This window comes from Excalfactoria chinensis, chromosome 2 (assembly GCF_039878825.1).
Source record: "Excalfactoria chinensis isolate bCotChi1 chromosome 2, bCotChi1.hap2, whole genome shotgun sequence".
NCBI classification, from domain to species: Eukaryota; Metazoa; Chordata; class Aves; order Galliformes; family Phasianidae; genus Excalfactoria; species Excalfactoria chinensis.
In genome coordinates this window covers 18,165,857-18,179,763 of record NC_092826.1, presented here as the reverse complement: position 1 = coordinate 18,179,763, position 13,907 = coordinate 18,165,857, and the positions used below count along the sequence as shown (strand labels likewise).

The following is a 13,907-nucleotide window of genomic DNA, read 5'->3' as shown; positions in this document are numbered from 1 at the left end:
TGGATACATACAAAATGGAGGAAAGGGAAAGGTAGGAGGCTAGGGAGGGAGAGGAGTGGCTGTGAAACCAGGGGCCAGGGTTAATTTTTTTAATTAATTTTAATTGACTTTATAGAAAGGAAGTTCTTCTCTTGAGAAGGGCTGTAAAACACATCAACGTGGGGCAGTAAGGAAGCTCACTGTGTTTTCAGAGGTCCAGTTGTTGGTTTTGCTTTCCTGTTCCTAACAATTGGCTGTCACATCCTCCAGGGCCACATGACAGGCAGCCAGAAAGAACTGCACAAACCAAGCATCCATGCTTTGTGCTCCAGAATATTAAATAAGAATTGTTCTAGGGAAGAGTTTGAAGATAGATTCCAAAAGTATCTCATATAGAAAACATGCAGTAAAATAATTATCTCCTTATATCTGATGTTTTTTACAATTAGTCTAGATTTTAAGACAATTTGGCAAATCTTTAATTGCACAACTTACAAGCTAGAATGACTAATTATAGCTGCATTATGATTTTATGTGAATCTCCATTATCCTTTCTTTAGTACATTTCTGAGATTAGGAAAGCGGAATATCCTTCAGCATTTGAAAGTACAAGCTAAGTAAAAGGGTTAGTGTTGTATGAATAGGTCATGAATGTCCTGATGCTGGACGATTCCACTTCTGTAAACACTGGTAAGGGGGACTGACAGATGAAAGTGCTTTCAGACTTACTTAGCATGTTTGAGGACCACTGCTGGGACTGAGTGAAAAAGCATCCTCCGTGCTCAGTCCAGGAGATCAATCTGTGCTTCTGGATTTGCAGAATGCAAGCATGGCTTGAAATTATATTACATTTCCAGTCCTGCAAAGGTTTTTAATTCTGAGTTATGCACCTTAGAACTTTATAAAGTGTTATTTAAAGTGTTATTATTTACTTAATAATTTTCAGATTATGTAGAATAAGCTAAAGTGCTTTTGTTTTGCTTGTTTGTTTGTTTTTTATGGCAGCCATTATTTTATACCACAGTTACTGTGAGATTAGTTTTTTAAATGTAAAAGGATGTATTCTAGGTGGGCAGTATGAAATGATCTCAACATTTATTGTGTATTTGGCTTGTATAAAGGGCATTTGTCACCAGGCATATTTGATATTAATAAAGAATTTGGAATCATGTTGAAGTCATGACAAGTGTTGGAAAATATTAATAGACCTACGGTGGGGTTTTTTTGTTGTTGTTGTTGTTTGAATATTTTCATTGGTTTGTGGTTGAATGGTGAAATGTATGTTCAGCTTTGTCACTTGACAAGTGATGATCTCTTGGGGTAAACAGCAGGGTTTCTCAGTTGCAGGGAATCCCAGCTGTCTTTTGGGATTCCATCTGTGTGTACATTTTTTTTTTTCGACTTTGTTTTTTATATATATTTTTTTCATCTTTCTTTTTGAGATTGAGCCATTTAAAGGCTTTGATTTGGCCACAGACTTCTCAAATATTACCAGTTATTTATCCCCTACTACCACCACAAAATAAAAAAAAAAACAAACAAAAAAACAAAAACTATGAAGGCACTGCCACTTCAGATAAGTGAAACACTGAAATCCAATGTAAAATGTCATAGATAGACCAAAAGTTGTTTTACAATTTGCTGGTCCTTGGGTACAGCACTGCTGTGTTTACCACCATTGCTACACAACTGTAGTCCAGAATTCCAGAATCCTGGATGGAAGAAGGCATGACGACTTTGTTCCCCCTGCCTTGTCTAAGATACGGAGGAGTCCCACTAACCCTTCCCTCCTCCATCACTAATTTCATGACCCATCATAGGCAGCAATTTGTTCATGTTTGTTCTATCTTTCTTTCTGGTTAGCATGGCAAAACACCAGGTACATCTGTGCAGGTGAACAGGCTCAAGTACTCTTTTCATCTAGCCCTAACCACAGGCTAATGCTTGAACACTCCTCTGGAACAGTAGATCCCTTAAAGTTGTAAAGTAGTAATTAAAACTGTTCTCCCAGATCTGTCTGCAGGTTCAGATGAAATTAACTGCATTTATTACAATTTCAGGAAAAACTCCACCACAGAGACTAAGGATTGCAAAAAGTTTTAGTTTTGGGATCTCACTGACCGACACAGCAGGGCAGGAGGATGCTGTGAAAGCTGAAATTCTGGTGTAATTGCACAGTTCCAGAGTAGGTGGAAACTGCAATGTCTTTGTTTGAGTTGGTGAGGTTTCTCATTGGTGTGGAACCATGAAACTGAAATCCTGCCCACATCTTAAATCTTGTGAAGAGGAGTTGCCTCTTTGTGTCTTGTACAGAAAGCCATAGCACTGTGGAGTGCTGCCAGGGCCCTTTGACTGGCAACTCTTGAAATAAATATTCTTCTAAGATTCCTTGTTGAAAAAGGTAAGATTTTACTGGGAAGCTGAAGAAATGAAAACTGAAAGATGATCCAGCTCACAAATTCAAATTAGCAAAAATAGGAGCTATGTTTGTCTGTCCACTGAGCTTGTATTAGGCTTTGATTATTGTAAATCAGTTCTGATGAACAAATAAACTAAGATAATCAATGTTTGAGGTGATATAGTGAAGTTACCTCCTTTCTTATTTCTCAGAAATGTCTTGGAACAGATATTAATTAAGTAGGAATAGATGGAGACCTATGCAAATCTCTGCTATTATTCAATCCCAAGTGACCTCTTGGGAGATCTTCCAAACTGAGCTAATTTGATGGACTAATAAAGTTTTGGTGTATTGAGTATGGTGACCAGCAAAGGTGAAGTTAACCTCTTGAGGGAGGACATTTTGCTTATTGTTGGCGTCAGAAGATACGTCAACCCTGTGATTATTAAGCTGAATTTAAATTGAATTTCAATGTAGAAACCTCTGTGAGTATATTAGCTGGTGTTGCAAGATACAAGATACATATCTGAAGGCACCTGAGATATATTTGCAACTCTCCTCCTAGTACAATCAGTTTGTAATTGGCTGTCAAAAGTAACTCTGAACTGTGGGACATTAGAATTTTCTACAGCGGAATGAAGGCATTTTGTCAATCTTGTAACATTTACAGGAATGTGGACTTTTTGGAAGATTTTCAAAGAAAATCTGTAGGAATCAGAAGACAATCAGAAGTAAAGACTTTGAGAATCTTACGTAGCCAGCAGCTTGCCTCTGTTTTGGTGCGAATACTTTAAGGAGATAGTTTTGACATTTTACAAGGAAAAAAGGTGAAGTTAGAAATGTTGTGCTTTTTCAATAAACAATCCATCTCCTTAAATAACACTGAACACTTTTTGGAAAGCCATGCCTGGGAAAGTGTAGCTGTGTCACAGGGACTTGCTGAACATCAGCTGAGTACATATTTCTTGCTCTGGCACAGCTTCTTAGGAAACAGCTAGCAATGATCAGGTGTTTGACATCAGAATTTCAATGATACCAAACAACTTGCTCATACCATATTTCCCTTCAGCGTGGGAGTTTCGTCAAGTTTCTGCCAGGCCACACACATCATATGTTAGAAACCTATGCAGGGAAGAGCCCATCTAACATTACCTTGTCAGCACTGATTCCTTTTAACAAGAGTACAAAACTATTTTCAACCCTCTGAGATGGCTATTTTTATCTCCATTAACCTCTTGACAGAATATAAACATTTATTGAGAGTTGCCTCCCTTGTTTGTCCAGTTGCTTCAGAGGTTACTGAAAAGTGGATGTCTGCTTGGCCTCTTTTATCCTCATTAGCTAATTCTAATTGTTCCCAAAGAGATCACAGTTTCAGCCCTTTTCGTCCTTGCCAAAGTTGTCTGGTTACGGCATGTAAGAAAACATTAGCAGAAATTGTGTTTTCAGGTAAAAATCATTCTGGTGCAGAGCACAGATTTTCATAGTGCAGGGCAATGAACAACACTGCAGATTTTTAATATTCCCTTGTTTCTAAAATTTTAGGTTCCTGTTGTATGGCCTTATCTTATGGAAACCTGTGTTTGGAAATCCCTATTAATTATATTTAGGCAGCAGGCAGGATATTTTAGGAAGCTATAGAGCAATTACAAACAGCTTTGTAGAGAACAACCAACTAAACGTTCCTGCAAAATGTATACGTTCTATGAATTGCAGGATGATTTTTATTGTATACTCTGAGAATATTAACTTAATTCTTTAATTCTTGTGGGTTGATGACCTAACGGTGAAGGGAGACCTCTCATGAATCATAGAATCATAAAGCTATAGAATGGCTTGAGTTGGAAGGGTCCATAATGGTAATCTCATTCCAACCCCCGGACTTGAGCAGGGTTTCCATCCACTAGACCATGTTGCCCAGGACCCCATCCAGCTTGTCCTTGAAAATCTCCAGTGATGGGGCATCCACAGATTCTCAGGACAGCCTGTGCCCATGCCTCAATACCCTCTGATTAATTCCTCCTAACATCTAATGTAAATCTCCCCTCTATTAGTTTTAAACCATTCTACCCTGTCCTATAACTGTAATTAAAACAAGGTTCAAGGAGGAAACAGTAGTAAGTTGAAGGAACTGTTTTCTACAGCAGCTTGGTCAGGTGAGGAACCTGATCACGGCTGCTTGAGTGAGAGCAGTGGGACCACCATGCATGATCCACAGATGCAGGTGTTGGTGTGGACCCAGGATTCGAATGCAAGATGGCTCACCAGCCAACTGCCCGTACATGCCCTTTCCTTCAGATCGGATGCCTGGATCTCTCCCATGTGCACTCCATCTTTGAAGGTTTCCCCCTAACAAATAACCTCTTCCTCACCATTTTTCCCTGTTGCTTTTTCATTTCTTCTTCAAAACTTCTGCTACTCGTGTCCTGGTTGTTCTCCTCATTTTCAGACTGGGCTTATGGCTTTCTGGTGGAGCAGTTTTGCCCTGCAAACAGTTTCTTCTGTCTTGATCCAAGAAAGCCCCTTTTTGCATGCCTTGGTAGATCACAGTTGTGGTTGTACATCTGGGGCAGAGAACATGGCAGGTCTCATTCAGGTATCTCAAATAGACAGGTCTCAGGGTTCACAGGTTGCAGGCAGTGCCTTAAATCCACAGACACTTAGTGCAGATTAAAAGGCACTGGTGTAATGCGCTCAAAGCACGATATCCTGCTTTACAAGCGGGTTGCCGCATTCTGCACCAGCTTCAGCTTTCAAATGGATTTAAAATGTAGCCTCAGGTATAGCGCATTGCAGTAGTCTAATCTTGAGGTGATAAAGGCATGACTGATTTAACCATAGCTTCTTGTTATCTTGGACTAGGGTCTTTTCATTTTAACCATTTTAGGGAAATGGCCTTTCCTGAATCTGCAAGCTTGCTTCAGTTCTTACTATGTAATAAGCCACAACAAGAGCAAACCTTTTCCAGTGGTGAACACCTTCTGTGAACGTGTGAACCTCACAGGATGCCAGACCCCAAGAACCTCAACGGTGGTCCTGACTCATCTTACAGCTCACACAGTATGCCTCTGAGTGACTTCAAAGGGAAGCCATTGGCAGTAGTCCTTAGTACAGCTGCCAAGCTTTACAAGCAGCCAGAGCCTTGTGAAGTTTTGCTTTCATATTGGGAGTTTATTTACATACCTGTGCAGTGCCGGAGCACAGCTATGGCAGGGTGGGAAATGTGTTCGAGGTGTCCACCGGCTCTGGTGGACTGATAGAGCTGCAAGGTGAAATTCTCTGTTCCTCCTGTGGCCTGCCTGTGGTGCCCAGTTACCATTCACAGCTGGACTCATGACAAACGTCATCAGCAAGCTGACCTGGAAACTAATTTAATGATCTCCTCCTAGTTCTTTAAGGTAAAAAATAACAATGTCTATAAACAGTGTTCAGCAAAGTGGACTCACATCCTAACTGCTGGTGCTCACTCTGCTCCTGCTGCTGCACATCAGAGTGGATGAGGCACCAGCCTGGGCTCGTCTCATTGCATGGAAGAAAACAGAGCGCTGGCCTGGGACTAAGCCTACCCACTTACTAAAGGAGAAATTAATCTCCATGAGAAAGTCAAGCAGTATCTCTGTATCTTATTTCTTCCTCAGCAGTATGTGGTTAAGTATAATCCTTTCCCAGGACATATTATTCGTCCTGTCTATGTAGATAATAAACTACTGCCCAGCACAAGAAGATCGTGATGTTATTTGAGGCTTTTCGATACCACCTTAATGCAAATGTTAATACCATTACAGATGGGAGAGAAACAATGAAATGGCAGATGTCTGGGAAAAAGAAAATCAGAAATAGGAATTGGATCTTGTGAAAATTAAATAGATGATCTCTGCTGCTCTTGAAGGCTAATATTTTTTATTTATTTTTTTTTTTATTATTTTTTATTTTTTTTTAACTTGGCCTCCAGCTTGAAAAATAGACTTGTTTGAATGCATGAATCATTGATGGTATACTTGGAAAAGTCTGCTACCTGGATAATATTGCACTATCAGCTGATTGCACTTGGGATTACCAGAAACTGAGAGCATATATAAGCACAAAGTACATGTTAAAGGTTTCACTGAAATGGCAGGTGAAGAAATTCAGCATGTGGTAGGAACATGCCCTGGCCCTCCTCTTCCTTATTGCTGTTCAGTCAAGGTTGCTAGCGGTTGTGCTAAAGCTTATATTAAATGTAGGTATGATTCTCAGCTCTGTGAAGAATAGCGACTCTTCCATTTCCATAGCAGACCTATGCTGCCGGGGTGTAAATGACACTAAAATCCAGACTTTGCCATAGTAGGATGCCGAGATAAAATTTTGATTGCCTTTCATTTCATATCTTGCATTTCTTTATCAGTTCATGCCTCACTCATATCTCTGTTTTCTGTGCAATCCAGATGTAAATAATTTGCACTGATTTCATATTGATAACATCAGACTTTGTGATAATTTATATCGGAAGTTATTATTATTTTTTTTTTTTTAAATGTGTTGTTATGCAGCAGAACACAGTTTTAAATTCAGATTTCCAACACATGCAACAGGCATAACTTATAATACTTCACATATGCAAACAAGTGTGTCCTTCAGTTTTGTGTATGAAAGACGATATTAGGAATCGAGACATTGCATATCCATATTTTCAGTAGTTTTAAACTACCTGGGTGTGATGTTGCTAGCTTTTATGTTCCTTTCCACTCATTTCATTCTTCAGTTTGTATCTGTTTCTTCCACAACTTCTGGACAATGAATAACATTTTGCAGTATATATGGAAGAAGTATGAAAAAGTTGTATGAAAAATGCAAAATTTAAAATGCAAATTAAGGAAGAAATGCTATATTTCATAGAACAGTATTAGAGAATAAACATGACAGTAATCCTGAAAATAGGTAGAACTATGGCATTCAATATCTTGTTCCATTATCTTTTTAAAAATATTGATATATAATAAATTATACTGAGTATAGTATTTTATACATTTATTAAGTTAATCTTATAAAAGATTATGAATTCAATTCTAATACAACTGAATTGTTTTAAATAGTCTAATTTTGATGGATTTTGTAGGGTATCATATAAGAACTCTTAATATACTTTGCTGCACTTCTAATCCAGTCCTAGATAATAAATGTGGCCACTGCATCATGGATGTCCAGATGAATACATGATTTTTTTGTATTGTAAGATTTTTGAACTCATCAGAATATTGCCAGTAGAACCTAGATGGAGCCAGCTGAAGCATTACTGATGGAATATGAAACAATCCAAATATCTTAAACAAGGTTGGAATGACTTAGACAGGATTGTATCCCAGAGAAAAAAAATAAAAAATAAAAGTTTGAAATCTTCAGCTTATCTCCTCAAATGCCAGATCCTCTAAATGTAAAATCTCAAATAGATGCAGGAGATGGTTTTGCTAAATGTTCGTCTTGTTGCCTGTTAGCCTTTCAGGGTGTCACACGTCACTTCTGTGCCTTTGAAATCATTAGTAACACTTATTTTATTGTCTTTATGGAGGCAAAGTGTACTGAATCATTCAGACATTGTAACACATCAACACTTTGCAAAAGGGGAAAAGTTCCATTATCCATTCAGAACAATTTCCTATGATAATACAAATGTTACCCTGGACAGATCTTTGAAATGGATACCAATTCTTTAAATTCTTTCCTGTCTGTTTCAGGAAACAGTGAGATCCTGCTGATAATGAAGTACAATGTGTCTGAAGTTCACTTCTAAACAGTTGTCTCTTTGCTGTGAAAGTCGTCTACATTCCCTTTATAATTCACAGCCACCAGAGTTCTGCTTAATCTCAGAGATCTGATCCAATATCATTTGGAAAAATCCTTGATAATAGTTCCACTATTCAATCAATGAAAAAACCAAAGCTTACTGCTTGTGTCTTCTTAAAAAAAAGCCTGAAGCAGGGGAATAAGACATTGGCTTATGGGTTTGGAGATTTTGTTGTTGGCAAATAAAATAATTATTGCTATTATTATTCAAGTTCTTAATCAAGGCAAGCAAATGGCATCTGTTTGTTATCATCCTTCCTACAGAAGACAAAGGCTTCCGTCCCTATGGTGCTGACTGCTGGCCCCAAGTGGTTGCTGTATGTGACTTGGCAAGGAGTAGAAGACAACAAAAACAACTGCATTGTGTACAGCAAAGGTAAACACAAGCTGATTTTCTGCTCTAGTTTCTTGTGCTGGGTATTGACAAAAGATATGCCTATTGCATAACAGGACAATGGACAGTTTGTCTTCCCTCAAACTGGACTAGTTTTCATTCTGTTTTTGCTACCACATTCTTGTAATGCTTTTTCTTCATTTTAATGATATAAAACCCCTCATGGTGTCTGTAGTGTACTAAATGCTTTATAAACACAGAAGAATGTCAGCCGACATGAAATACTATCTTTTTCTGAGAGTTGGTGCCTCTTGGCAAACCTCAGTGAAGTCTATACAGCTGAAATAGGTGAATTCTTACTAACATTTTATACATACCAGCAAGCGTTTCTCCATGTTACATTACATTACAGACTCCTAACTGAAATCTTCTTTTATAAGAAGAATTTGAACTTGATTGGACTGTGATAAGACCATGTCAGCATGGAAACAGAAGATAACTGGGACTGGATTACGGGGCTATAACCTCTGACATTCCAGTCTCTGCATTATGATGCTTCACTGTAATGCATTAGCTAATGGGAATACATATCATTTCTGTTTTATATGAGTTTTCAGATTTGCTCAAGTCAGTACGAGTTCTTATGAGGCCCCCAGACATGCCTTGTGTAACTCGCCACATCTAGTAGCTACTTTGATTCAAGAGGCTTTTGTCTCAATCCAAAGAGCCTTGAGTTCTTGCGTTTGTCATGCAACAGACTACACACAAGGCTGTTTGGACAGTTATTGTGAAAGCTTTGTGAAATTTGGTTATGGTATCGTTGTAGTGTATTAAAAATAGTGCTTGAATACACACAATTTTTTTTTTATTTTTTTTTATTTTTTAGTGTGTGTGTGTGTGTGTGTGTGTGTAGCTGTTTTTGGAATTCCTGTTGAAGATCATGTTGCAAAACTATGACTTTCCTTCCTTGTATTTCAATCACCAGTCTCAGCACTTTGTGAATGCTTCAGAACATGTACCGTTCTTGTTTAATTTCTTTTAGGTTTTATTTCCAACCAAACAGACCTACTGAGATCAAAGATTTGTTTGCTGAGGCAACCTAGTGACCATTTCAGCGCATAAGCATCCAGGCAAATAAGCACCCATATCAATATATTAACATACAAAACACTAATCATAACATCAAAGACTCCTAAAAACTTACTAGAAACAATTACAACTTGTTCCTATAATCATTGCAATTTATACACTTATAAGAGGATTGCTTTTAAACTGCCACAAGCCTTTGAAAGTTGAAAAGCTGAAAACAGGGAATTTGCATGTTAAAAATGAGTTGCACACCAGGGTCTTATAAATTCCTTCTATTATAATTACAGAATGCCAACACATTCATTCTGCAACCTGAAACACCTGCAGTACTAAAGAACCGTGCTCACAGCTAAAAAGGGTTGAGCTGCCCTTCCTTCACAGCTTTCTGATTGCTGCCCAAGTGAAAAAGTTACAGTGTGCTGAAATATATATATAGGGAATAAATATATAGGGAAGGTTTTCTCCTGCATACTGAACTGTGATAGTACTGAATATGGTTCATAGGCAAATTTTTTTGCAACAACTTTTTAATGTAATGAGAAATTAGATTCAGTCTAAAATATAACTTCTGCAAATTCCCATAGGATGCTGCCTTATCAAGTATTATATTATTTCTGTAATTACAATAATACTTAGCACATATATACCAGTAAGACTTTTCATCTTCAAAGTACCTTACAAACACTAACTAATTCATTAGACAGTTGCAATGCTGTGTGATTGAATCTATTGATTTCTTTTTTTTTAATAAGAACTTACTTTCTACAGTTCAGCACAATTTAAGCAGACCAAAACGTTACTCTTTTCATTCAAATGTGCTAGATTTTGCTTCACTGATGATACTTGTTATTTTAATACTTCATTAAGAATGTAGAGTAATAGTCATACAGTGCTCAAGATAAATTCTGATATCTCTACCAAATGCTGCTGCCTTTGAAAATGGGAGATCAAGATGGATGTGAAACCTACGTTATAATTGCATGTTAAAAACCTAAAATTTGACTAAACCATGTAGAAAATAAATTGTACCTTCAATGAGATCTATTCATCTCTTTGCAATTGGCATTGACTGTACTGTTGTTCATTAAGCACCTACCCTTGCCTTCAGGCCTGCTGGGATTTTTGCACTACAGAGATTAATTGGCTTGGATCACAAAACAATGTCAAATAGAAGATGGTAAAATAAATAAATATAATAATGTTTCTTCCTTCAATTTGTATATCATCATTCCAGATTACATTGCCTTGATTTGTGTTCGCGTTCTGTCTCCCACAGTGCCATTACTTCTAATGAAATGGTGTCAACTGGCATGAAGTTGTAATTTGATGTTATTTTGTAGTTGCATGTGTATAATTTTGTTAGCTTGTTTAGCAATACATTGTTATTTTGGAAAGCAATTAGCTGAACAAACTTGTGGAATTGTACACATAGCAGATTTGGTCACCTGGGAGTTGTTTTTCTCACTATATCCAAGATAAGATGACTGGAATAAATTGGCACATTTCTAAGAGGAAAATAAGTTTTAGAATTTGCTATCAAAACATGTTACTGGTCAATGAGTTGACTTGGAAGTGCATGCTATATTTCCTTTGAGCTGTAATAATACTGTGAAATCTTTGAGAACATAATTTTTCCAAGATCTTTTAGAAGAGCACAGGACTGTCAGCCTGACTTCCAGTTCACTTGAGGCTAAAGAGATGCACTGCATCTCTTCAGTCATGTACTGCATACACAATGATCACAGAATCAATCAATCCCAGATGTATAGTATAGCTTCTATGCTACATAGTTCCTGTTGAAAATTAATCTCAACAGGGCACATAGCTCCCAATTTGCCTTCAAATCTCCATAATACTTTCAATAGGTAAGCAAACGCATGTGCATATGTTTGCGTATATATATATATGTATATATATATGAAGTGCATATATTAGAGTCATAGAATCCTCAGAGCTGGAAGGGATCTTTAAAGGTCATCTAGTCTAACTCCTCCTCAGTGGACATCCACTGCTAGATCAGGTTGCTCAGAGCCTGGTCCAGGATTATTTTATTATGTTGTTACAGTGAAATCACAATTCATCTTCAAGTTAAATTTTCTGTAAAGAAAATGGTTGTTTAAAATCACACAGAAGAGCACTTTTAGAGTGAATAGCTATGAAATAATTATTTAGTGTCTGAAATTAATTGTGTTTAGTTCAGGATCACCAATTTCTGTCTTTTGTTTTTATATCTACATTTCACCAGCACTAGAACAAATCAGGAAAACAAACAAAAAACAGTTAATTAGTGCCCCTTTTTACAAGCTCTGTTGCAAACTGGTCGCTCATGGCACATGTCTATTCTTTTTAAAGAAAACCTTTACAGCTATAGTTGAATATAAAAGATGTGCTCTTCTTTGTTGTAATATTTATGTCAAACTTTTATAATGTTTCAGAAATAGTTTCAATTCACTTTATAAAATTTAAGTGATGCCCTAGACATAGTTATGGAAATTTAAGAGAGATTTCAGGAATTGTACTTTGTATAGAATTAATAATCTCTTCAAAAAGCTGCAAAATATCAGTAATTCAAGTAAGATTTTGTAGAAGGTGTTAATGCATGAATTCATTGCAGTGTACTTGAGAAGGATTCATGGCTAACACTGCTGTACACCAGGTCTGGTAAATCCCTACAACCAGAGGAAGGAGCCCCTCGACAGCCTAGCAGGCATGGGATATTAACTGCAAATCTTTCCTTGGGACTGAAAGAGATTTTAAAAAATGGAAAAGAATAGACACTGTGTAAAAACTACAGTTGCACAAACTGATAACCACACTCATATAACAGACGTTTTTATAGATATTATTTGAGCCATTTATGTGAAATGTATGGATACCGTATGTTTTGTGGCATTGTTAAAACAGGGTGCCTGTACAAATATTTAGCTGTGGGAATTATAAAATCATAAGGCGATTAAGTTAGCTAGTTGTGAAATTCCAATATTGCTTTTTAAATGACTTCAGGATATAGGAGGTGCTAAGGTTATTATCTGTTATCAGGAATACAGCGGAATTGTACGACTGGATAATAACTAAACAACTGACACAATGTAAAATTACATTATCAGTGTGTTAAAACAAAATTGCGCCCTAAAGGAGTCTACATGCCAGCTCAGAGCTGCAGTGTAATTATGCTTAACTCTGATAATTAAAATACAACGGAGATCAACAGAATCATTTTCATTAAGAAAATTATTAATGATGGTGGTATAACAGTAATTGATTGCAGAGCACCACAGGATAACTCTGTGCAGGAAAACCAACATCTTTGATTCTGTGGCTGGGACCGGCTGGTCGTGTTGTGCAATGCCAAGGCGGTTCCTGGCGTGGGTGGGAGCTGGTAGCTACGTGGAGTGCTGGGTCCTGCAGCTGGTGTCTGATGAGGGTGTATGGCTGGGAGCTGGCAAAGAGATTGGGTGGAGTGGGGTTGGAGATGGGACAAGCTGACCACAGCTCATCTGCCTCAGAGCTTCCTATCGTTCCGTGTCTCGTTAGGCACTGTTTGCTTTTGTATTTACATGAGTGATTTACTGATGTTATTTCCTCCACTGCCTGGCCTTGCTGAGTAGTTTATACCCTTGTCATTACTGCGAGGATTCAGGAGGAGAAAAAAATGTCCTTACTCCACTGTGGTTCCCAAGTGAGATGGGAGTGAATAATTCCAGGGGCTGGAGCTGTTAATTGCCCCTATGGTATTACCACATGATAGCAACACCCCAAAAAGCCTCCATCCCTCTGCAAGTGAAATCAGCCAGGGTCCAGGAGAGACCATAACAAAGTTCTGGCAATGGATGATGTTGCCTAAGGACAAGAAAGGTTTCATTTTCTCATAGAAATGGGGGAAATATTGTGCGGAGCACTTCCCCTTGAGCTCAAGACTGGGTGCATACTCCTAACAGATGTTGCTTTTGAAAGCTGCCCAAAAATGTCCATTCTCCAATCACAATAGAGAATAGGCCTGCTAGGGTGGATTTATGGGATGAGATTAGTTGAAATGACAGCTGCCCACACTGAAACTGTGTCATGCAGCTAATTTATAAAAGGAAATGAGAGGCGAAGCAGCAAGCAAGAAGGAAGAGGAGGAGCTGGGCTCTGAAGCACTGGGCACTCAGCTCTGCCAGCACTGCTCGCCCATGCTCAGCCCCAGTGCTGACAAAATCAGGCAGGAAATGCCTACATAAAACTGCCTGAGTACTGCACAAATGTAGGATAAGTTATTTGGCTAATGGCATTGAAGATACAAAAGCT

The 13,907-nt window shown here is 37.9% G+C and overlaps 1 protein-coding gene across 2 annotated transcripts in view; it reads left to right on the top strand.

The window, feature by feature from the left end:
• ZFPM2 (zinc finger protein, FOG family member 2) overlaps window positions 1-13,907 on the top strand; it is a 305,433-nt gene that overhangs the window by 191,157 nt on the left and 100,369 nt on the right. For both annotated transcript variants that reach the window (XM_072329719.1, XM_072329720.1), the window contains one exon: window positions 8,462-8,573. In XM_072329719.1, the coding sequence (XP_072185820.1) occupies window positions 8,462-8,573 (112 nt within the window). The remainder of the gene's footprint in view (window positions 1-8,461; window positions 8,574-13,907) is intronic.